We start from the raw sequence: 26,008 nt of genomic DNA, 5'->3' as shown, positions 1-26,008 counted from the left end.
AAAAACTGCCCGGGGATCTCCAGACTTCATTTTTCCGAAACCTACTCAAGCAAGGAAACACGAATCGGAAAATAGATGGATCTCGAAAAACAAACCAAATATGAAAAGAACTCGGATTGGTGGTGGATATATGGTGGTAGGATATGGCAGCGGTGGTGGTATATGGCAGTGTTGGTGGTATATGGTAGCTGTGGTGGTATATGGCAGCCGTGGTGGTATATGGCAGCGTTGGTGGGATATGGCAGCGGTGGTGGGATATGGTAGCGGTGGTGGGATATGGCAGCGGTGGTGGTATATGGTAGCGGTGGTGGTATATGGCAGCCGTGGTGGTATATGGCAGCGTTGGTGGGATATGGCAGCGGTGGTGGGATATGGTAGCGGTGGTGGGATATGGCAGCGGTGGTGGTATATGGCAGCAGCAATGAAGATGGTGCGGCGGCGGCGTGACAAACTGTGACAAAACTCGAAACTCTAAAGGACTAGACGCTAAAACCAGCAACTAGACACGATGATGCAACCGCAAATTCAACAAAACAAAACCCTAAAAGATTATGCAAAGGCTCAGATTGGTTCGGATATGATGAACTAACCCTAATTTTTTTTGGCTTTTTCGTTGACTGTAGGAATGAAGAATAGACTCGATCTAAACTACGAAAAACTATAAAATCTTACCAAGCAACCTAGAAATCTGATACCACTTGATAGAGGCAAAGGTGTCCCGTCTTTCGATGAGAAGGTGATTATCGTTTCGGTGGAGTAGACTTTGACGATCCGACTACGAACGTGCGAGGACGTCGCGCCTTAGCAATCTCTAAACCAACTCCAAGAGGTTATTGACCACGTCGGAGCATGATAAACCAGATCATGAGGGTCTATTTCCTGCAAGCAAACAAAGAACAAGCAGGAAACTGAGATTGCAATCTTGTAACATCCCAAAATTTCAATTTGCAATGTTATACATAGGTCATTCATGCATATCATATTGTATTTGCATTTTCGTTTGCGACCCTCGAAATTCTAAGCAACTCAAGGACCCACGGAGAGAGTTGGGGACTTCACCGTTTTCATATTTGAATTTTATCAAGTATTGAAACAAGGGTCATTTGTTTTAATTATTTTTCTCTCCGAAAATATTTCATATCAAAATATATGAGAAGGGATAATATGACTTCCCCAAAATAATGAAATATTGTAGGAAAAATATTTAAAAACAAATAAACATTTTTATTTGGATTTTACTGCAATTTTATTCGAATTAGGAAAAATACGCGTTTTAAAAAATTGCATTAGAGTCCTAAATAAATGTTCACCTTGTACGGCATATTCTTAGAGGATGGGGAAAATTTATTTCAGGATTTTTGGAGTCCGTTTAGTATTTCTTTTCTTTGTTTTTCTGCGCGATGGAATATTTTAGAAAAAAAAGTTACCGCCTTACCGGGTCGTGTCCTCCTGGGACACCGACCCGGTCGGCCCTTTAAGAGGCGAGGCCTCGAGCCGCCGCCAGCCCTAGCACACCCGCGCACCCCGCCAAACCCTAAGCCGCCGCCGCCTCGTGAGCTGCCGCCGCTCGCCGCCGCCGACCTCCACCGAGCCGCCGCCGTTGACTTTAGTCTGGTCGGTTTTTTTAGAAACCCTAGCCCTTTTTTTAGATCGGTTTTTTCGGTTCAGTTAAATTGCGGATGTTCATCAGTACGTTCGTTTTAACGAACGTCGTTCACCCGTTAGCCGCAGACAGCGAACGTTCGTTCGTTAGCCTGTTCGTCAGTTTTCTTTTTCCAGGGTTTTTCCGTGATTATTTTCTATCGTGATTTCTGACCCAGTTTTCATTTTAGTTTATCTTTTCGCTCATTTGTCGGAATCAGGCGATTCAAGCGCCTAGATCTTCATCTCAAAGCCCTCTTTCTGCTTAACCAACTTGAACAAGATTTTGGTACTGTAAAATTCGACTTTAGTCCAGATTAGTAATTGGATCTTGTTTCTTTCGCGGTTTGAGTTTCGTTGCTCCGTTTGATTTGATTCTTTTTGCAAACCGGAGTTCTTAAGTTGAACTTTCTGGTTAGATCTTCTTATTTGAGTTTTACACTTGCATCTTTCATTGATTGCTTATGTATGCTATTGTTTGTTTGCGATAGAATTCCCGGAGTGCGAAGCGTGCTACTACGAGTCCCTAGGTTTTGCGGATCGTCAGCAAGGCAAGTAACACATTGATCATACTCTTTTCATACCCAGTTTTTATGCAATAGTTACAATCCTCAAACATTGCATGAGTAGGATGTGCTTAACTTGTGGGTTTGGGAAGTAGTGATGAGGTAGAACCTATTGCCCTGTTTATTATCAAACCCTGGGAGTTACTTCTACGTTATGCTTATATTGCCATGCTATGCTCGTAGACGTGGATTGGGTTTGAGTGTATCCATGACAGATGTGAGATTGTTAATTACTGGTTCAACTTAAGGTGGCAACTTTAATACACATCTGGGTGGATTGTTTGTTTTGGGCACCTGGGGAATCCAGTGTTGTCCTAGGATATCCCGGGGTTATACCGTGCGATCATCCTACAGTCCGCCACCCAGGCTCAAAGGGATCATAAGATTATTCATGCTAGAAACTTCCGTGTGCAGCCACAAGCCATTATGGGCTCTGGCATTGTTGAGTATGTTGTGTGACCTCTTTCAGTGGTGGGCTAGCAGATGTAGAGGGAAAGTAGGTCTAACTGTCCACCCAGAGTAAAGAGTTAATGCTTCTGAAAGACTGTGTCTCGGTCATCCGTTTCTCAGACACCATGTAGTGCGAGAAATCCAACGGAGGAGATCGAGTCTTGTGGGGAAAAGTGCGCAAACCTCTGCAGAGTGTATAAACTAATCATGGTTAGCCGTGTCCCCGGTTATGGACATCTTGAGTATCTAGTACTCGGATTATCCTATTGTATCTCATCACTCTAAATAAATTTGTTGAGTTATTAATGATTACTTTTAATTGGGATTGAGATGGGGGTACCATTCTCAATGTTTCAACCACCATGATAGTTAAATAAAATTTATTCCTTTGTTGTAGGGAAAAATTGGCTTTTTCGCAAAACTAAATAACCATAGGGCCTCCACCTGCCATATATGCACGTAGTGATAGCATTTATCTGTTCATTTCTCTACTGTGTTATATTGCCAGCATATTCCATGTGCTGACCCGTTTTCGGGCTGCAACGTATTATGTTGCAAACTTTTCAGACGAAGAGTAAGCTTCGCTAGGCCGTTTCGTGCACTCAGCTATGCCATTGGAGTTGATGGACTCACTTTATCTTCCAAGTCTTCCGCTGTTATCTTAGTTAGATGGCCTTAAGCCATATTTATTGTAATAAGTTCTCTTTGGAGACATCGATGTAATAAGTGTGTGATTGCTACTCTGTTATAAATCCTTCGAGTACTGTGTGTGTCAGGATTACCGGTCCAGGGATGACACTGAAGCACAGAGACTTAACCGCCTGAGGTCGGGTTGCTACAAGATGGTATCAGAGCACACGCTGAATGTAGGACACGACCACTAAGAAAAAGCCATAGGTCACTCTTCTCTACTCATTTCTGACTCCTCTCCATTTTCTACTCTTTAGGATGGCGGACTCGAGGAACAAGTTTGCACAACCGGATGAAGACACCCCTTTTGGACGACACTTGAAGGAAGTCACTAGATACCTGAACATTGGAATACCAAGCTTCACCGGGACCTACAACGCCACATTACCAGAAGAGGAACGCTGGATGATTCGAGTTCAAGTTCCAGGAAGGACATTCACGCCAGTCACTAAACCTATAGAGTTCTCCTTTGATGCCCCAACCTGGAGTCTGGGAAAGAGCATGGTAGCCCACATCGCCATGGGACGCATTGGCGAAGTTTACCACAAGGATCTCAAGGATACTATCTACCAGATATGTGGGCGCCGAGATGAGCAATGGGAGATAGTCAGCACCAGGAAGGACAGGTCCATTGCAGCATTCATCCAGGAGCTAAACCAGCACATTTGACGCAAGGAGAACCAGATGTGCGCAAGCATGATAGATTTGAAGAAGGCGATGACAAGGATCACCGAGCTAGAAGAGGAACTCAAGTCTACACGCGATGGATATGAGGAGGAAATGACGATACTCGTGGAGAAGAATGATGACCTAACAAGGAAACTAGGAGTTTTCATGGGAGACCACGCGCCAGGAGGAGAGGACAACGATTCCACTTGTCCGGACAACTACATCATCATCGACGACACTGACTCCGACCCTGATGATAGTGATGATGATTATGAAGACGAAGCTGGAGCGGATATCATGGAGTCTTCCACCGATCAAAATTTCTAGTAGACCACCATATGATCAGTAGTATTTCCCCCATGTAAATAGTATAGTCCAAGCACTGTAATGATAGTTAGATCGATTGTATGCCCTTGCTTGATTGATGGAGTGATATGATTGTGTTTGTCTCATGTGCATATGGGTAGTGCTTTCTCACTGGACCTTTTTTATATTCTAATCTCTCCCCTCTAAACCCATCAGATGCCTCCGAGACGTGACACCGGATTTGTCTTCCCACCGGAGATCACCTAGTTGATCCAGCAGCAGAATGCCTTGATGCAGATATTAGTCCAGAACCAAGGCAAAAATAACAACAACAACAACAACCCTCCACCACCACCTCCAGTTTACAACTTAGCCCGTTTTCTGAGGTTACAGCCGCTGGTGTTTTCCAGTAGCACCGAGCCCATAGTTGCGGATGATTGGTTACGCAGGATTGGAAGGGAGTTGACCACCGCAGGTTGCACAGATGCAGAGAAGGTGCGTTTTACCGCAGATCAGTTGGATGGACCAGCAGCCTCATGGTGGGAGAATTACACAGCCACTTTCCCTATAGCCAATGTCACTTGGGATCAGTTTCAGCAAGCATTCCGCACAGCCCATGTCTCAACTGGAGCTATGAGAATGAAGAAGCATGAGTTTCGCAACTTGCGCCAGGGGAATCGTACTATGGCTCGGTACGTAGATGAGTTTAGTAAGCTATCTCGTTATGCCCCTAATGATGTGGCCACAGATGCCGCGAAGCAGGAGAAGTTAATGGAAGGGCCGAATGATGAGATGAGCATGCAGTAGATGGTGGAAACATTCAACAACTACCAGGAGTTGGTAGACAAGGCTCTTATGATTAAAGGGAAGCAGCAGCAGATTGAGAGTCGTAAGAGGAAGTATGGGCAAGGAAAGTACAATTCTGGAGCTTAGCAGAAGCCTCGTTTCACCCCGAACTCGGGAGGACTTATCCATAACCATGGAGGCCACACCCACAATGGAGGGAGCTCTCACAACCACAATGACCCCAAGAATGGAAACGGGAATGGAGCAGGCAGCAATCAGAACCGCTCTAACCCAGCCACACCCGCCAAGAAGGATCAAAGTCACATTACTTGTTTCAAGTGCGGGAAGACTGGGCACTATGCCAACGATTGTACGGAATTGAAGAACGGTAATGGCAATGGAAGCGCTGGGAAGAAGCCCAACCCTTTCAACAGGGGACAAGTGAACCACGTGAACGTGGAGGAAGTTGAGGAGCAGCCAGATGTAGTTATCGGTAAGTTTTTGGTTAAGTCTTTTACTGCAATCATTCTTTTTGATACTGGTGCATCGCATTCATACATATCAAGGGGATTCGTGGATAAGTATAAGTTGCCCACTAAGGTACCTAGGACACCTATGTTAGTAAGTTCGCCAGGAGTGGAATATATGGAAAGACAAGGATGTTTTCAGATGCCATTGACCATTGGAAGCCATGTTTTCCCCTCAGACCTGATAATTTTGGAGTCACAAGGATTGGATGTGATACTAGGAATGGATTGGCTATCGATGTATGGGGGAAACATCGATTGCGCCGGTAAGTCGATTTTGCTCACTACCCCGGAGGGAAAAAGGATCAAGTATGTATCCAGGCATGCACCGAGGAGGACTCAAGTAAATTCTCTCATGGGAGTTGTTCAGGAGGAAGTGCCGGTAGTAAAGGATTACCCGGATGTATTTCCAGAGGAGTTACCAGGCATGCCGCCAGATCGAGACATCGAGTTTTCGATAGAACTATTGCCAGGAACCGGACCAATATCTAAGAGACCATACTGGATGCCCACAAATGATCTGGAGGAGATTAAGAAGCAGATTAAGAAGTTGTTGGAGAAAGGTTACATTCGACGAAGTTCATCACCATGGGGAGCCCCAGTGCTCCTGGTCGAGAAGAAGGATGGATCGTTAAGGATGGTGGTTGATTATCGTGCATTGAATGAAGTAACAATAAAGAATAAGTACCCACTACCGATGATCAATGATTTGTTTGACCAGTTGCAAGGAGCTAAGGTGTTTTCGAAGATCGATCTGCGATCAGGATATCACCAGCTGAAGATTAGGGAAAAAGATATACCTAAAACAGCTTTCACCACAAGGTACGGGTTATACGAGTATACGGTTATGTCGTTTGGACTAACTAACGCCCCTGCCTATTTCATGAGTATGATGAACAATGTGTTCATGGAATTCTTGGATAAGTTTGTCATGGTGTTCATTGATGATATCTTGGTATACTCAAAGAATGAAGAGGAACACAAGGAGCATTTGCGTTTAGTTCTCGAGAAGCTCGGGGAACATCAGTTATATGCCAAGTTCAGCAAGTGTGAGTTTTGGTTGAAGGAAGTTGGATTTCTTGGATATGTTATATCAGGAGAAGGTATAGCAGTGGATCCTACCAAGGTTCAGTCAGTCACTGAGTGGTTGGCACCCACCTCAGTTGGAGAGATCCGCAGTTTTCTTGGACTCCCGGGATATTATCAGAGATTTATTGAGAATTTCTCCAAGATTGCGAAGCCTATGACGGCATTGTTGAAGAAGGCCACCAAGTTCCATTGGACTGAAGAATGTGAAGCAAGTTTCCAGGAGTTGAAGAAACGTTTGACTACAGCCCCAGTGCTGATTCTGCCAGATATACGCAAGGATTTCCAAGTGTATTGCGACGCATCTCGCTTAGGACTTGGAGGAGTACTTATGCAAGATGGAAGAGTTGTTTCGTATGCCTCACGACAACTTCGACCTCATGAGTTGAATTATTGCCACACATGATTTGGAGTTAGCAGCCGTAGTGCATGCGCTCAAGAGCTAGAGACATTTTCTCATTGGAAACTGTTGCGATGTGTACACGGATCACAAGAGTTTGAAGTATATCTTTACTCAGAAGGAGCTGAACCTCAGGCAGAGGAGATGGTTGGAGCTCATAAAATATTATGATATGAAGTTGCATTATCATCCAGGCAAGGCCAATGTCGTAGCAGACGCTTTGAGCCGGAAGAGTTATGTCAATACCCTCGTAAGCGGAGGAATGCCAAAGGAGTTGGTAGAAGATCTCAGGGAGCTTCGTTTGGAGATTGTTCCTAGAGGTTTTGTTGCAGCAATGGAAGTTCAGTCTACATTGTTGGGAAAGATTCGAGAAGCTCAGAAGGATTACAAAGAGATTGACGAAATAAAGGAGAAGATGAGTGAAGGGAAAGCCAAAGGTTTTCGTGAGGATGAGCACGACACCTTATGGTTTGAGGACCGTGTATATGTGCCCAATAATGCAGAGATCAGGAAGTTGATACTACAGGAAGCTCATGACTCACCATACTCGATACACCCCGGAAACACCTAGATGTATTTGGATTTGAAGGAGCATTTCTGGTGGACTGGTATGAAGAAGGATATTGCCGAGTAAGTAGCCGTATGTGATGTATGTCAGAGAGTGAAGGCAGAATATCAGAAGCCAGCAGGATTACTGCAGCCTATGCCGATACCCGAATGGGAGTGGGACAAGCTTGGCATGGATTTCATCACCGGATTGCCCAGGACCCAATCAGGATATGATTCTATCTGGGTAGTAGTGGATCGTTTGACCAAAGTAGCCCACTTTATCCCAGTGAAGACCACCTATACAAGTGCGAAGTTGGCCAAGATATATATGACCAGGATCATATGTCTGCATGGAGTTCCGAGGACCATCGTATCAGACAGAGGAACGCAGTTTACTTCAAAATTTTGGCACCAGCTGCACCAGACCTTGGGTACCAGGCTGGAGTTCAGTACCGCTTTTCACCCGCAGACAGATGGACAGACCGAGAGAGTCAATCAGATTCTGGAGGACATGTTGAGAGCATGTGCGCTAGATTATGGATCTAGTTGGGATGACAACTTGCCCTACGCGGAGTTCTCATACAACAACAGCTATCAGGCCAGTTTGAAGATGGCACCGTTCGCAGCCCTGTATGGAAGAAGGTGCAGAACACCGTTGATGTGGGATGAAGTTTGAGACCGTCAGTTGTTTGGACCAGATTTGATTAAGGAGTCCGAAGAGAAGGTTAAGCTGACTCGAGATAGACTGAAGGTAGCTCAGTCCCGACAGAAGAGTTATGCAGATTCAAAATGCAAGGAGGTAGTCTATGAAATCGGAGACCGAGCATATCTGCGAGTGTCACCTCTTCGAGGAGTTAAACGTTTTGGAGTTAAGGGAAAGTTAGCCCCGAGATTTGTGGGACCGTACCATGTTTTGGAACGCATGGGAGAGGTTGCCCACAAGTTGGAGTTACCCGAAGGACTGTCAGGAGTGCATGATGTGTTTCACGTTTCCCAGTTGAAGAAGTGCCATGCAGAGATGGCCGATATTCCTGTAAGAGATACAGTGCCCCTGGAAGCAATACACTTGGATAGTGATTTGACATATGAGGAGAAACCCGTCAAGATTCTCGATTTTGCCAGCCGAGTTACTCGCAGCAAGGTTATCAAGTTTTGCAAAGTTCAGTGGAGCCACCATACCGAGGATGAAGCCACCTGGGAACGAGAAGATGATCTACGCAAAGACCACCCACACCTATTTTCTAGCCAACCCGAATCTCGACGGCGAAATTCATCTTAAGGGGGATAGGTTTGTAACATCCCAAATTTTCAATTTGGAATGTTATACATAGGTCATTCATGCATATCATATTTTATTTGCATTTTCGTTTGCGACCCTCGAAATTTTAAGCAACTCAAGGACCCGCGGAGAGAGTTGGGGATTTCAGCATTTTCATATTTGAATTTTATCAAGTATTGAAACAAGGGTCATTTGTTTTAATTATTTTTCTCTCCAAAAATATTTCATATCAAAATATATGAGAAGGGATAATATGACTTCCCCAAAATAATGAAATATTGGAGGAAAAATATTTAAAAACAAATAAACATTTTTATTTGGATTTTATTGCAATTTTATTCGAATTAGGAAAAATGCGCGTTTTTCAAAATTGCATTAGAGTCCTAAATAATGTTCACCTTGTCCGGCATATTCTTAGAGGACGGGGAAATTTTATTTCAAGATTTTTGGAGTCCGTTTAGTATTTCTTTTCTTCGTTTTTCTGCGCGACGGAATATTTTAGAAAAAAAAAAGTTACCGCCTTACCGGGCCATGTCCGCCTGGGACACCGACCCGGCCGGCCCTTAAAGAGGCGAGGCCTCGAGCCGCCGCTAGCCCCAGCCCGCCCGCGCACCCCGCCAAACCTTAAGCCGCCGCCGCCGATCTCCACCGAGCCGCCACCGTTGACTTTAGTCCGGTCGTTTTTCTTAGAAACCCTAGCCCGTTTTTTTAGATTGGTTTTTGTTTCGGTTTTTTTTCGGTTCGGTTAAACTACGGACGTTCGTTCGTACGTTCGTTTTAACGAACGCCGTTCACCCATTAGCCGCAGACAGCGAACGTTCGTTCGTTAGCCTGTTCGTCAGTTTTCTTTTTCCAGGGTTTTTCCACGATTATTTTCGATCGCGATTTCTGACCCGATTTTCGTTTTAGTTTATCTTTTCGCTCATTTATCGGAATCAGGCGATTCAAGTGCCTAGATCTTCGTCTCGAAGCCCTCTTTCTGCTTAACCAACTTGAACAAGATTTTGGTACTGTAAAATTTAACTTTAGTCAAGATTAGTAATCGGATCTTGTTTCTTTCGCAGTTTGAGTTTCGTTGCTCCGTTTGATTTGATTCTTTTTGCAAACCGGAGTTCTTAAGTTGAACTTTCTGGTTAGATCTTCTTATTTGAGTTTTACACGTGCATCTTTGATTGATTGCTTATGTATGCTATTGTTTGTTTGCGATAGAATTCCCGGAGTGCGAAGCGTGCTACTACGAGTCCCTAGGTTTTGCGGATCGTCAGGAAGGCAAGTAACACATTGATCATACTCTTTTCATACCCAGTTTTTATGCATTAGTTACAATCCTCAAACATTGCATGATTAGGATGTCCTTAACTTGTGGGTTTGGGAAGTAGTGATGAGGTAGAACCTATTGCCCTGTTTATTATCAAACCCTGGGAGTTACTTCTACGTTATGCTTATATGCCATTCTATGCTCGTAGACGTGGATTGGCTTTGAGTGTATCCATGACAGATGTGAGATTGTTAATTACTGGTTCAACTTACGGTGGCAACTTTAATACACATCTGGGCACCTGGGGAATCCAGTGTTGTCCTAGGATATCCCGGGGTTATACCGTGCGATCATCCTACGGTCCGCCACCCAGGCTCAAAGGGATCTTAAGATTATTCATGCTAGAAACTTCCGTGTGCAGCCACAAGCCATTATGGGCTCTGGCATAGTTGAGTATGTTGTGTGACCTCTTTCAGTGGTGGGCTAGCAGATGTAGAGGGAAAGTAGGTGTAACTGTCCACCCAGAGTAAAGAGTTAATGCTTCTGAAAGACTGTGTCTCGGTCATCCGTTTCTCAAACACCATGTAGTGCGAGAAATCCAATGGAGGAGATCGAGTCTTGTGGGGAAAAGTGCGCAAACCTCTGCAGAGTGTATAAACTAATCATGGTTAGCCGTGTCCCCGGTTATGGACATCTTGAATATCTAGTACTTGGATTATCCTATTGTATCTCATCACTCTAAATAAATTTGTTGGGTTATTAATGATTACTTTTAATTGGGATTGAGATGGGGGTACCATTCTCAATGTTTCAACCACCATGATAGTTAAATAAAATTTATTCCTTTGTTGTAGGAAAAAATTGGCTTTTTCACAAAACTATATAACCATAGAGCCTCCACCAGCCATATATGCACGTAGTGATAGCATTGATCCGTTCATTGCTCTACTGTGTTATATTGCCAGCATATTCCATGTGCTGACCCGTTTTCGGGTTGCAATGTATTATGTTGCAGACTTTTCAGACGAAGAGTAAGCTTCGCTAGGCCGTTGTCCTGCACTCAGCTATGTCGTTGGAGTTGATGGACTCACTTTATCTTCCAAGTCTTCCGTTGTTATCTTAGTTAGATGGCCTTAAGCCATATTTATTGTAATAAGTTCTCTTTGGAGACATTCGATGTAATAAGTGTGTGATTGCTACTCTGTTATAAATCCTTCGAGTACTGTGTGTGTCAGCATTACCGATCCAGGGATGATACTGAAGCACAGAGACTTGACCGCCTAAGGTCGGGTCGCTACAAATCTAGATATTGCGAATATAAGATGAAAGCTTTATTGATCACGGTGGGGTTCTGTGATGTCTTGGTCTGGTCGTTGAACACAAACGAAGTACGCAAAGTTGCAGCTATGGCGAACTTTTAATCTAAACGGAACCCCAATTCTAAACGATGCCCTAGGGGCTGTATATAAGAGGAAAGAGGGGGGAATTTTGTGGCCCTTGGAGAAGGGGTCCGAACCCTAACTCTTGTTTCCCCACACATACGGACTCTAAAAATAGCCTATATTCAAGTATTTCGAAATTACATGGGTCTGGCCCAAAAATAAGGAGACGCAGCACCTAGAATAGCCTCTGGACGAAATTTATGAAGTGGCATCTTGTATATTTCGACCAAGGCTTCATGCACTCATTATGGTGGCTTTAAAGTCCCGGAATCATCACTTGTAACTCCGTTCTTGTTCCCCTTGTGCATGCCATCATATCCATGCTTGAACTTGCTCCAAGGTTCATCTTTGTTGTCCAATCTAGGCTCTTCATTTGTAAGCAAAACAAATGTATCCAATTTAGGCAGCATCATGTTTTCATGAACATTAGAATCGTTACCAAGATACAAAAGTACCTGGTAATTCAATTGGCGTGTGCAAGCTCTAGTAATTGGTCCAGTATGTATAACTGCAGGGGCTGTGGGTGTAACAATGGTATTGATGTCCTCATCAGTTGATCTACCTCGAGATCGTAATGGCAAACCCTAGCTGTCTAGCCTATGATTATACTGATGCCCTTTACGGACTAAACCCTCCGGTTTATATACACACCGGAGGGGCCTAGGGTTGTACAGAGTCGGTTCACAGAGGAAAGGAGTATTACACCCGGACACCAAACTTGTCGTTTCACGTACATAAGAGTCCTACCCGGACATGGGAGGTGGTCTTCTGCTTCGTCTTCACGACCCATTAGTCTGTCCCATATCGAATAGACCGGACACCTGAGGACCCCCTAATCCAGGACTCCCTCACCCGGACGCCATGGCCACGTCCATGGAGAAGCTAAAGTTCAGGGCGGCCCCTTTGCGTCGCGCGTGTGTGCCCTAGCCGCAACTGCACCCGCAGCGCACGCACGTGTGCTCCATCTAACCATGGCCGCTGCAGGTGTGTACTACCTGTGAGGAAGAAAGAATATGTGATAAGACCGGGAAGGGGAGGAGACAAGGTTCATGGGCCCACATAGACACGTGTAGTATAGAGAAGGCGGTGGACGTGTGACGCATTTTCAGTCGGTCGAACATAATCATTTTCCATTTTTAATGTATCAACGTCATTAGTTTCATTACTCTGTGCGTGTCCTGAACATTTTGCTTGGTCTTCCCATGTGCACCTTGGGCAAGGTCTGAATTGGCTGGGGGAGTTATGGCAGCCAAATACGTGGTTAAAGTGTGACCCAAAATACGATGAGGACTAATAAATTCAGACGGATGTAGTACCTCATACCCCGGGCCAAATCTAATATATGCATGACTTGGTAAAGAAAATTTTCCAAGACCTCATGCTAAACTAATGAATTTTTTTCCAAGACCTGGTGCAATGAAACTAATGACGACCGATATAGACCTCAAATGTTGTAGCTTTTTATGACAAAAAAAGAAAGATAATGCATGAGCAAACTATATTCATGTTTTGGAGAGCATGACACTAGTGGAATGATCTGATATTTGGTAAGCGAGAGGAAGTTATTTTTTCCTCTGTCAGTCTCCAAAATTACTAGGAATCCTTTTCATCTTTGTCATGGCAACATGTGGGTGAAGCTAGGTAACAAAGGTAAGGAAGTGACGGATGGCTTGCAACCCATCAATAATATGGAGAGCATTTTTTTCTTGACAGCCCTCCACCTCAAAGTTCATTAAGATTAATGTCGATGCTCGTTTTGTGGAGGCCATTAGCTGTGAGTGTGGGAATGATTGCCAAAAGCCATACTGGATAAGTTATCATTTTCTTTTGGGATTATATTGGGGTGTGCAATAGCGTTGATGAAGCGGAACTTAAAATTACCCTATTCGGCCTTTACATAGGTATAACTCTCCACGAACCCATCATTTTGGAAACCGATTACTCTTTTGTGGTTTCCTTTCTTGGGAATGATAATCTTGACATGTCACATCTTGTGGATCTGAAGAAGGAAGCGTTGAGTATCTCTAGGATACTGACGAATTTAAAGATCCTCAAGATTAATAGAAAGGCCAATATGATGGCTCACGAGATTATGAAGTTTATTTTAATAATCGGTCTGATGGTGTGCTATTAATAGTGTTCCATCATACGTGGCGAAGACTATAATGAATAATTATATGCACGTTTTAATTTAATTAACATATTGGAAAAGAGAATTGTATCTTACATCATGTAGTTCTAAGCGATTAATGTGCTCTTGATCCTTCGGGTTCCTCTACATCATGGTGCGTATCTTCATCCGTGATGCATGCCGAGTTAATGATAAAAACACACTAGAAAGAAGAAACAGCCTTGTTGTCAACGGAGAAAGACCGCACCCTGCCATGGTTTCTTCAAACCCTTTGTGCAAGTACAACATCTTATGTTTATACAAGTGCATGGCGCATTGGGTGATCAATCCTGAAGTGATTGATAGTGATCAATAGAACCTTGAGATTCCCTTTCATCTTGGCCCCATGTTGTGATCATGCTTCCTTTTGATGCTCTATGGAATAGCCAGTTTATACGCGGCAGGGAATACTAGGAGAGGTGCAAGCTAAGCACCGAATCTATAGGGAAAATGTACAAAAAATCCAGGTGTGAAATAGCATAAGACTAACAGTGAGATGACATGTTTCTTTTGTGTGGGTTTCCCTGAATTAAGAAAATAGGGTCTGCATTACGTCATTTTTGGCCAACTTAAACCCCTTTTTGAGGAACTTAAAGCTTTTATGGCTAACAATTTTAGATCACATGAAAAAGCTACACACCGGGAATGCTCGGCCGCTGTCACAAGGGTATCTCCTCGTTGTGGTCGTTTGTTTGTGTTGATTGAGTGTGCATGAGCCTTTTGTTTGTATTGGGATATGTGGCTCCTACGGGTCAGCGGGAGGGATTCCGTTCTCGTTTTTGTTAGATTCAACATCTTAGTTGGGGCTGTGTGTCGACGGCGATGTCCCTTAGTAAGAATAATGTATCACACATTCTATTTCCGTCCCAATGATGCGTCTAGTATTGTGAGAGTGCGTGTGGAGGTGTGTTTCCGTCAAATATCGATGGGAATCGGTCGGTGCTGGACTTCGATGGATCTGTTTGGATCCGGTCTTCGTTCATCTTCATTTGAGTGTTTACAGATTTGATCCTTCTGATCTACGGCTTTCTTCACCGACGATAGTTGTTGCTCTGGTGCGCTCGTCCTATGAGGATTTAGTACGATGATTTTTCGACTGTCTATTATAACAAGATTTCTGCGGCTTCAGTGAGGGAGAGACGATGACGTCGGCGTGCTTTTGATTCGCTCCAGTGTTTGTATTCGTAAATTAAAAGTTCAAAGAACGATTTGATTTGGAGAAGCGGCGTCACCGTTCTTTGGGCCGGCGTCGGTAGCCGCACCATAAGGGAACGTTCAAATTTGACAGTTTTCAATTAGCCAGCTGAAGTGAGATACATCGAGGGCACATGGGTCCTGTTGCACGAGATGAGGCGGTAGGGATGCGAGCTATTCTCTTCGTCTCATAACGTAAGTCATTTGCGAAGGGAGTTTGCATTTGCTGTCTTATTCTATCTCTATTAATACCAATTTCAATGGGTGACCTATTTTGTTTGCCTGTGTTTAGGGCTTGTTTGGGACTGCTCCGCTTTATCAAAATCAGTTTCGCTCCAATAAATTCACTTTGGAGCAGTTTCAAGCAGAAGTTGTAGCACTATCAAAGATAATGTTTGGCTTCTATCTAGCTCCAGCTTCAAGAATGTGAAATTTAGTGGAAAGGATCTATTTAATTGGTTGAGGGCGGAGAAACGAAGAGGTATCCACTTACTGGTGGCAGTGGTGGGTAATTTCCACCCAACTCCAGCTTCTAGAGTTTTTTGAAGCATCCCCTGAGGAGCTTCATAAAAAACTAGGAGCTATACCCCAGATTCTAGTTTTTTGCGGAGCAGCATATCGTGGAGCTACCCCTGTTTGGCTTGTGTTTTCCGGAGCAGAGTTGAATTTTAAAGAGCAGAACAGTCCCAAACAGGCCCTTATTTGGGTCGACACGGCAAAAGTGAATACCCAACGCGCCGGTCCAAATTTAAATCTCGTCCGCCCGGCGTTCGCGCCGACCCATTTTCGGCCCGAAATTGCGCCTGAAATGCGTCGACGCGGACGCGTCGCACGTCTTTTCGGCGTCCGCCGCGGCCTCACTTGTAGGTCACCCAACTACCGTCCGTCGTCTAATTTATGACGACCACCGACAGCAGGCCCACTAGTCAGCCAGTAGAAGCATCTTTATTTAACCACGCGTGAGGCGGGGCCCGGCCTCATCCACTTCCGTACACATCTGCCCCCACCCCCTTATGCTTCCTTGCCGGCGACACCAAACTCAAGCAAGCAATGGGCCTCTTCGGCAGCAGCAGCGCCAAGGGCAAGGGCACCCCCGGCGCCTCATCCTCCCATGCTCCTCCTCCCCCTCCTCCTCCGGCGCCGGCGCATTTCCGCCCAGGTCGTCGACGTCTGCAAATCTCGGTGCACCAAGCGGCGATGGCGACGTCGACGTTAAGGGCAAGGGAAAGACCGACGACGTCTAGGCAGCATGCGGGTGTAGACTTTTTTTATGTTTTAATTAATGTTTAATTAGGTGTAAGTAGACTTTGGCCGGCGGTTGACCGGCCACTTATATTTAATTAATGTTTAGTTATGTTTATTTTTACGAGCTGTTTTTTCCCACGCCGGCATATTTGGGCCCACCTCCCGTTGGATGGTCAAGCCGACCTATTTGAGAATGTGGACGCGCACGTCCGCCTGGCCAACCCAAACGAACGAAAAGCGGACAAAGCGCGCGTCCATTTAGGTCGCCCCGTTGGAGTTGTTCTCTAAGCTCCTTTATATTTTTTTCTGATCCATTCTAATCTACACAACGGTACTTTGATTCGAGATAAACTCTACACGAAAAAGATGCACTTCAATGTTATGGTTTCATTCATATGATCGGTTCGTGGTTTCATCGACCGTAAATGCTTAATTTCATGTTCGTGTTTATAGCTATTTTGAACGAATTTTGTTAAATTCGTCGTGCATAGTCGCTCGTTTGAAATTTCCTTTAACCAGCAGCTTCATCTTGCAGTTTCACAAGACTTTCATATTGCACATTTTCTGTTTCAACGATCATAGACGAGTAGATCTAACTTCTTTTTTGTTGGAACGTAATATGCATATATGTGATGTGTGTTAATGGCACCCCTTAATCTAGGTCTTCACTCTCGTGTCATGCTACGCTGGCGCCACCATTGACGTTGTCCTTGGCCTCCTCTCCCGCGTGCTGCTGCACTAACGCCATCGTCAGCGTCGTTTCTCTCAACCTCCTCTCCGCCTCATACTATACTTGGGCGATCGTCGTTCCTCTTTGCCTTCTCTCCCACGTCCTGCTTTATTGAAGCCACCATCGTCGCCGTTCCTCTCGATCTCCTCTCTCGCTTCCTACTACGATGACGCCGTAGCCAGCGTTGTTCTTTTTGGCCTCCTCCTCTGCGTCCTCTTGCACTGACGTGACCATGGCGTGCAACTCCTTCATATTTTTCTTCCTCAGCGCCATGGCGTCGCCAGTGTTATGTGTAGATGTCAACCTTGTTGGATGGACGCGATGTTGTGACCGGCGCTGCCGCCCTCACGGCCTCCTCACCCCCAGCTTACTGCCATCGCGAGCACACTGCTAAGGAACTCTACTGTAACTCTGTGTGTTATGTGTAGGTTTTAACTCTTTATCATATCCCGCGTATACAATCGAATAAATGCGGGACATCAAACAACGTGTCAAAATCGATCCCACATGCGGAAAGTCTAGATGCGGGCGACCAAACAATGTGTAGATGGTGGCTTTTTGCCTGTTTTTCTTAGGCAGGCCTAACTGAAACATGTATGAAAATGTAAGGAAAATTCACAGATGACAACTAAAACACGTCTAAAAAATGGTCGTGATCTCGTTTCGTTTCACGCAGAAAAATAGAAGATCTCGTTTCGTCGGGTGGTGCTAATCTGAATCGTCACTTTTCCTGGCTCGGTTAGCTTTGCTCGATTTTAGGTTTTGTAAATGGTGGTTAATAATCAAAATTCGATGCCAACCGTAGTTTACATAGAAGGGAAAAAAACCGAAGGAACCGAGCCGTATTATTAGCCGAGCCCGAACCCCCCCACCCCTACTGGGCAGCGGGGTCCACGCCGTTTCCGGTGGGGCGCAACCCACTTTTCCGGGATTCCTGCTTCCCCTCCTCCCCCCTCTCGCACTCGGTTTATTCCTCTTTTTTTCCACGCTCGGCGCATCCGGAGACAGCACAGGCAGCTCCCCCCATAATTGCCTGTGCCACTGGTGGTTGGACTGGAAGCCGCCTCCCTCTCCCCCCTGTCCTCCCCTTGCCCGTCCTCGACCTCGCCGCCGGCCAGCGATGGAGCGGCGATCCACCACCCGCTTCTCGCCTTCCGAGGTACAGCGCCATTTGCCCCCTCCCCCTATCCCCCCATCCTCGCTGCCCTGATGCCGCTGCTCTTCGGTGCTTCATGGGCGGCACCCCTCCCCGGTATTCGTCGTATCTGCGGCGTCGGAGACGCTATGAGCTTCCCCTCCGGTTCGATAGGAATAGGACGCTTACCGTCCGACGCGATCCAGTCGTTTCGATGCCGCCCCATCCATTGCGTTTTGAGCTTGCGGCGGTTCCTTCGCCCTCGTTGTATTAGGTTTCCTGCGGGGGTGCTCTCCATGAAAGGGAAGCTCCTCTTGGACGGGGGCAATCTTATTGGATTTGTGTTGCTCCAGTGCCCTTATTTTGATAACACACTTTTTTCCCGTATTTGTCGGCGTTGTGGGTACCGACCATTTTCCCCCCTGCATGCGAATGTTGGTTATTGTCCATACCGCGATTCTCCTGCTCTGGTTGCAATACGTTGTGTACTTCCGTGGCGCATTGTTCTGTGCTGGTGTGTAATAATGGTTTCTGATCATCTGATGGGGAAAAGATCACTAGGGTTTTGTTTGTTGGGGCAGATTCCCAAACGCTGGACCAAAATGTCAGTTGATGATCAGTCCAAGCAACTGTAGGGATGGAATTATTGGAGCACTGCATTATGTTATTTAGTTTGTAGATAGCATTTGAGAGCTAATCTTTAGTTGTGGTGATAATTTGAAATGGTTGGAGGTTATTCCAGTCTAAAGGGTTTGTTAGTATGCAATATGTACCATATGCGTTAAGCTGCGCCTATTGGTAAATGGACACCAAAACCTATTGTTTTCCGTTTGCCCCCTAGATGTGAGCATCTGTTCATGCATAAGTTGAATTTGGTGCTTTCATGATGTAAGGGGATCCATCACCTTCGGACCAGTGAAACAATCAGTTCCAGCTCGATTTCGATTGAAAAATGTTTCTGAACACTCATCTTCTAGTATAAGAGCAATAGGCATAAAAATATTATGTTTACTCCTGATGGAAACCACTCAATCTGTTCCTTAATAGCTTCCTCCGAAAGAATTTCAAGTCATTTGACACAAGGACGGCAAACATTGTAAATGCATTATTGTTTTGTACTTGCTTATCCATTTTGGAGCGGGGGTGGGATAATACTATCACTAGTAAATGTGTACGTGCAATGCTCGTTTATATTAGGCAGTATATTAGTTGCACGTGGATATTAGGTAGGATATTATTTGCGTGGTAATTATATGATTAACACTATATTTGGTATGATATTAATTGGACGCTAAATATGTTGAGCGCTCCCATCGGAGCTGTCTAGGTCGTTGGATTGACCTGGTTTGATGGCGAATTTAGTTGGATCTGCTCCTTAGGGTCTTTTTATATTGGCATAGATGAAGTGCTTCATAGATCGGTCCACCTAGTTTCAGAGTTTGATATGGATCATCTAGACAATATAAATATTACTATGGATGGAGTTATTGTTGTGCTATGTCGCTTATATCTTTAACTCGGGCTCTGCGTTCATGGCTTCATGCTGAATACTGTTTTTGAGAATTGGCATGGCTTTGATACACTTCTGAGCATTATTGTATTATTTAGCTATGTAACTTAACACTACTACCTGGATGTCACCCGTTCCTATTTTATGTTTTCGGGTCTAGTTTTGATGACTTGATGTGCAAACAGATACAGCCCAATCAGCGTGTCTGTATTTTGGGAACTGGTGAATGGCTGTTTGCTTACCATGTCATGCCTCATACCTATATCTACTTGTTTTGGCCATGCTAACTAGTGCTAACTAGAAGTATTTCTTGGTACAGATTGCAAGGATGGAGAAGTTGGTTTCATCAGACAGAAAAGAGCAAGTCTTGGTTGATAGTTTCTGCCAGAAGCTTGTAGAAGAATTTAAGTGAGTGCCTTAACCTAGGGAACATATACTTCGATCGCAATTCCTAAGAGAACTTTTTTGGAGACTGAAGTTATATTATGTTACCTTTTAAGCGTGTGTGTCATATGCTGTTGCTTACTGTATTTAGGATAGTGTAAGTGACACTTCTGATAGTTGGTCTCATTTTCTGCTCCTCTGTGTAGTCGTTCTCCAGCTCGAGTCGGAAGCAGAGCTCTACAGGCTACACAGGTGATAATGCCTTTTTACATTGTCCATGTTTCACCGAGTGTGTTTGTATGACATCTCTTTCAACAGGTTCGAGGATGGTTCCTTGATAAGCTCCCTGCATCAACTCCTAAACCTGCTTCCTTGCCTACTACTTCTGAAGAAAAGCCTTTAGCCTCAGAACCAGATGCGTTAATTTCTGAGATAAAGACTTCAGCTTCTGATGAAGAAAAAGTTTTAGCTCTTGATACAAGTATTTCAAACAATGAGGATGCACTTTCTGCGGATTTACCCAAAGGTAGTTATGGGTACTCGTCCGTTGAAACTTTATGCTTGGTGCTTGAAACCATTTACTAAATTTCTTATGTGCGGCTTGTTTTCAGAGACTACAGATAAGGTTCCTGAATTTGAAGACTTGCAGTTTGAGGCTAAGTCATCAAAGGATTCTGCATGGTGAGGACTCTTTTACTTGCAAGAGCTATTTTCTCTCCTCTTTCCCTTTCCCCTTTCTCCCTTTTGTTTGCAACAATTTCATTCTTATTTCCTTTGCCCCATTCTATTGTCTTCTGAGTAATCAAGTGACCATAAGAAGAAAGCAAGGCACTTAACTCCTGTTGTACCTCAGTTTCTTTTATTAGGAGTATGCCATTGAGCATGACTATAGCGGTGAATTTATATCGGTTAACTCTACATAATATCTACTTGCTTTATTGATTTCTAGCTAATGAGCACAAGAGACTTTGATCATAACAGTTTATTTCCACCTCTCCTAATAATGTAGTGATCCAAGACAGCATTGTCAATAGTAAACCTGGATGTTATACCTTTCTTCTAGCTGTCTGATTAGGATGGCTTGCATTTCTGTGTAATGTTTGTTAGTGTTATACCATGGAGCAGAAATCTTAATCGTTGTGCATGTAGCCAGAAAAAAAGTGCTAGCATGCTTTGGTTGGGTATATCTATCTACAAGTTTTCATCTACCTTTTTTTCCTTAAATTTGGCAGCGACACTAAATTTTTCATATTCAATTGTGACATGCAGGTACGACGTCGCCCTCTTCTTGGCACACAGGAAGACAAGTTTGGGAGAAGTTGTAAGGAGAATAACTGATGTTTTTATATGTTATTTCCATGACTTGTTTAACTGCGGAGTAGAGGATCTTCTTTTATTTCCTTGGGTGATTTGGTTCCTCAGAGTTTTATCTTCTCCGCATTGCTGTTCTAGGAAGTCCGGGTGAGGTTTATCGGATATGGGGCTGAAGAAGATGAGTGGGTGAATGTCAGGAAGGCTGTCCGCCAGCAATCCATTCCGCTGGAGTCCTCAGAATGCCGAAGCATTGTCAAAGGAGATCTTGTCCTGTGTTTCAAGGTAGTGGCTAATGATTAATCTCGAGTAGCATTTTGTAGAAACTGAGAACGTTGTGTTTTGTTCTATCCTGCCGCGGCTTCTTACTGTTAGGCAGAGCTCTCGAGTTATTTATGTTCTTTTCGCAATTTTTACATCAGGAGAGCAATGATGAAGCACTGCATTTCGATGCGCACGTTGTGGATGTCCAGCGGAAACAGCATGATATAAGGGGATGCAGATGCCTCTTCCATGTTGAATATGATCATGATCAAAGCCAGGTATGTTCAACTAGCCTCGGAATATCTCGTGCCAAGCCATAAAATCTTTAATCGTTTTGTCATACCTGGTGTTTATGTTGCTCTTCTCTTCCGAGTCGTAAATTTCAATGCTCGCAATATAGACTTAACCTCGCCAGATCTTCAGAAAGTTCCTGATTTTCTTTTCCAGGAGATGGTGAACCTCAAGAGAATCTCCAGGCGGCCAAGATACCTTTGATGGCTTCTGCTAACATGGATCTGCTTCCTGCTGCTATCCGAGCTTGTGTCGTACTAACGGGAGCCCTCGAATCTTAGTTGAGACCGCTGCACTCTGATTGTTTGTTCTTATTGATGTACTGTGTCTAGTAGTAAAACACCCGGGAGAGTAGTTAAGCCCCCTCTTTGGCACATAGCTGCTGTAACGGCTATGAGTAGGCTCCGTGATAGCCAATTTTTGCACACACACGAGAAAGTTGGTGCCAAAGCGGGCGGAGAGCCGGATTTTAACTGGTGTGTTGGCAGCAGATTACCATGTCACTATGTCAGTGTTTGCCGTTCTGAACCTCTTGGGGCGATTTGCCTCTGCTTCTGCACGCCTGGTTTTGAGCGTCCAGTCTCGATACAGACATACGGTTTTAGTTTGATGATTATAGCCGCTGATTTTGTCTCCTGCTCTGCTCGTTGAGCTAGAGGAGCAGTCCGCAAAATGCTACATTACTCTCTGAATATAAATGGCTAGATATGGTTGCAGTCACACAGCCCGTCTAGCTCACTTGGTAGAGCGCAAGGCTCTTAACATTGTGGTCCTTGTGGTCGTGGGTTCGAGCCCCACGGTGGGCGTGTCACTCTCTCCAGATAGAGGGTAGTAGAGCGTACAGCTAGGGTGATATTTTAAAAAAAAAAATCCAAAATATTTAAACTATATAATTTCACCATGATATTTACAACTATCTGATTTAGGTATGTTATTTCTTTTTGAAAAAAAACTATCTGCTATCTGATTCGCAGGTGATATTTAAAAAAAATCCAAAATATTTAAACTAGATAATTTGTTTTTCTTTGAGAGAATACATTAGATAATTTCTTCATGGAAATCACATTTCGAAACTTGTCATGCAAACTGCTTTCACCATGATATTTACAACTATCTGATTTAGGTATGTTATTTCTTTTTGAAAAAAAAACTATCTGTTTAGGTGGGCGTGTCAATGATTAGCATGTACAGCTATCTGATTTGGGTGATATTTTTTTGCATACTGCTTTCACCATGTGAGTACAACTATCTGTTTAGGCATGCTATTTTGTCGTGCGAACTTCTTTCACCATAATATGTACTACTATCTGGTTTAGGTGTGTCATTTCTTTTTTGAAAGAAAAATTAAATCATCAAAAATATTTACATTAGGTAATTTCTTCATGCAAATCATATTCCCAAATTTGTCATGCAGATCCCTTACACCATAATATGTACTTCTATCAGGTTAAGGTGTGTCCTTTAAAAAAAAGAATACTCCATCTCCAAAAAAAATTACATGGCAGGGTTTTAACCACGCCCCAGGCCAACCTTGTATGTACAGTAGGCTCGAGGCATGGCCCCCCTCCAAGATTGTAGAAAAAGTATCCCCCACCCCCTGTTGGAAATATGCCCTAGAGGCAATAATAAAATGGTTATTATTATATTTCTTTGTTCATGATAATTGTCTGTTGTTCATGCTATAATTGTGTTATCCGAAAATCGTAATACATGTGTGAATACATATACCACAACATATCCCTAGTAAGCCTTTAGTTGACTAGCTCGTTGATCAACAGATAGTCATGGTTTCCTGACTATGGACATTGGATGTCATTGATAACGGGATCACATCATTAGGAGAATGATGTGATGGACAAGACCCAATCCTAAGCATAGCACAAAGATCGTGTAGTTCGTTTGCTAGAGCTTTTCCAATGTCAAGTATCTTTTCCTTAGACCATGAGATCGTGTAACCCCCGGATGCCGTAGGAGTGCTTTGGGTGTACCAAACGTTACAACGTAACTGGGTGACTATAAAGGTACACTACAGGTATCTCTGAAAGTGTCTGTTGGGTTGACACGGATCGAGACTGGGATTTGTCACTCCGTATGACGGAGAGGTATCTCTGGGCCCACTCGGTAATGCATCATCATAATAAGCTCAAAGTGACCAAGTGGTTGGTCACGTGATCATGCATTACGGTACGAGTAAAGTGACTTGCCGGTAACGAGATTGAATGAGGTATTGGGATACCGACGATCGAATCTCGGGCAAGTAACGTACCGATTGACAAAGGGAATTGTATACGGGATTGATTGAATCCTCGACATCGTGGTTCATCCGATGAGATCATCGTGGAACATGTGGGAGTCAACATGGGTATCCAGATCCCGCTGTTGGTTATTGACCGGAGAGTCGTCTCGGTCATGTCTGCATGTCTCCCGAACCCGTAGGGTCTACACACTTAAGGTTCGGTGACGCTAGGGTTGTAGAGATATTAGTATGCGGTAACCCGAAAGTTGTTCGGAGTCCCGGATGAGATCCCGGACGTCACGAGGAGTTTCGGAATGGTCCGGAGGTGAAGAATTGCATATAGGAAGTCCAGTTTCGGCCACCGGGAAAGTTTCGGGGGTCACCGGTATTGTATCGGGACCACCGGAAGGGTCCCGGGGGTCCACCGGGTGGGGCCACCTATCCCGGAGGGCCCCATGGGCTGAAGTGGGAGGGGAACCAGCCCCTGGTGGGCTGGTGTGCCCCCCTTGGGCCTCCCCCTGCGCCTAGGGTTGGAAACCCTAAGGGTGGGGGCGCCCCACTTGGCTTGGGGGGGAAGCCACCCCCCTTTGGCCGCCGCCCCCCTTGGAGATTGCATCTCCCAGGGCCGGCGCCCCCCCAGGGGCCCTATATATAGTGGGGGGAGGGAGGGCAGCCGTACCACAGCCCCTGGCGCCTCCCTCTCCCTCCCGTGACACCTCTCCCTCTCGCCGAGCTTGGCGAAGCCCTGCCGAGATCCCGCTACTTCCACCACCACGCCGTCGTGCTGCTGGATCTCCATCAACCTCTCCTTCCCCCTTGCTGGATCAAGAAGGAGGAGACGTCGCTGCTCCGTACGTGTGTTGAACGTGGAGGTGCCGTCCGTTCGGCGCTCGGTCATCGGTGATTTGGATCACGACAAGTACGACTCCATCAACCCGTTCACTTGAACGCTTCCGCTCGCGATCTACAAGGGTATGTAGATGCACTCCTCTCCCTCATTGCTAGATGACTCCATAGATTGATCTTGGTGATGCGTAGAAAATTTTAAATTTCTGCTACGATCCCCAACAGTGACATCATGAGCTAGGTCTATCCGTAGTTTCTATGCACGAGTAGAACACAAAGCAGTTGTGGGCGTTGATATTGTCAATTTACTTGCCGTTACTAGTCTTATCTTGATTCGGCGGCATCGTGGGATGAAGCGGCCCGGACCGACCTTACACGTACGCTTACGTGAGACAGGTTCCACCGACTGACATGCACTAGTTGCATAAGGTGGCTAGCGGGTGTCTGTCTCTCCCACTTTAGTCGGATCAGATTCGATGAAAAGGGTCTTTATGAAGGGTAAATAGAAATTGGCATATCACGTTGTGGTTTTACGTAGGTAAAGAAACGTTCTTGCTAGAAACCTATAGAAGCCACGTAAAAACATGCAACAACAATTAGAGGACGTCTAACTTGTTTTTGCAGCATATGCCTTGTGATGTGATATGGCCAAAAGGATGTGATGAATGAAATATATGTGATGTATGAGATTGATCATGTTCTTGTAATAGGAATCACGACTTGCATGTCGATGAGTATGACAACCGGCAGGAGCCATAGGAGTTGTCTTTATTTTTTGTATGACCTGCGTGTCATTGAATAACGCCATGTAAATTACTTTACTTTATTGCTAAACACGTTAGCCATAGAAGTAGAAGTAACCGTTGGCGTGACAACTTCATGAAGACACGATGATGGAGATCATGGTCTCATGCCGGTGACGAAGATGATCATGGCGCCCCGAAGATGGAGATCAAAGGAGCAATATGATACTGGCCATATCATGTCACTATTTGATTGCATGTGATGTTTATCATGTTTTGCTTCTTATTTGCTTAGTACGA

General features: G+C 44.7%; 1 protein-coding gene and 1 non-coding gene across 3 annotated transcripts; both read left to right on the top strand.

The window, feature by feature from the left end:
- Positions 1 to 17,947: 17,947 nt before the first annotated feature.
- On the top strand, positions 17,948 to 22,413 carry LOC109737486 (protein SAWADEE HOMEODOMAIN HOMOLOG 2). Of its 2 annotated transcripts, none has more exons than XM_073500275.1 (9): positions 17,948 to 18,147; positions 19,953 to 20,041; positions 20,224 to 20,269; positions 20,336 to 20,543; positions 20,638 to 20,698; positions 21,287 to 21,338; positions 21,470 to 21,613; positions 21,751 to 21,870; positions 22,040 to 22,413. In XM_073500275.1, the coding sequence occupies exons 1-9, from the start codon at positions 18,109 to 18,111 to the stop codon at positions 22,085 to 22,087; spliced, it is 807 nt and encodes a 268-aa protein (XP_073356376.1). In that variant the 5' UTR covers positions 17,948 to 18,108; the 3' UTR covers positions 22,088 to 22,413. The 2 variants fall into 2 exon arrangements, with proteins under 2 accessions (XP_073356376.1, XP_020152205.1); XM_020296616.4 differs by having other exon boundaries at positions 20,629 to 20,698.
- A 194-nt stretch (positions 22,414 to 22,607) lies between these two features.
- Positions 22,608 to 22,689, top strand: TRNAK-CUU (transfer RNA lysine (anticodon CUU)). The gene is given in 2 exon segments: positions 22,608 to 22,644; positions 22,654 to 22,689. It is a non-coding gene; the product is annotated as a tRNA-Lys (tRNA).
- Positions 22,690 to 26,008: the final 3,319 nt, after the last annotated feature.

Source organism: Aegilops tauschii, chromosome 5 (assembly GCF_002575655.3).
Source record: "Aegilops tauschii subsp. strangulata cultivar AL8/78 chromosome 5, Aet v6.0, whole genome shotgun sequence".
Taxonomy (NCBI): domain Eukaryota; kingdom Viridiplantae; phylum Streptophyta; class Magnoliopsida; order Poales; family Poaceae; genus Aegilops; species Aegilops tauschii.
Note: the sequence above shows the minus strand (reverse complement) of the source record. Positions and strands in the feature narration are given on the sequence as shown.

Bases quoted from the DNA above. Each gene is read 5' to 3' on its own strand.
- LOC109737486 (XM_020296616.4), top strand. From the start codon at position 18,109: ATGGAGCGGCGATCCACCACCCGCTTCTCGCCTTCCGAG. The intron at 18,148-19,952 runs GTACAGCGCCAT...TTCTTGGTACAG, and splicing joins CCCGCTTCTCGCCTTCCGAG to ATTGCAAGGATGGAGAAGTT. The intron at 20,042-20,223 runs GTGAGTGCCTTA...TCCTCTGTGTAG, and splicing joins AAGCTTGTAGAAGAATTTAA to TCGTTCTCCAGCTCGAGTCG.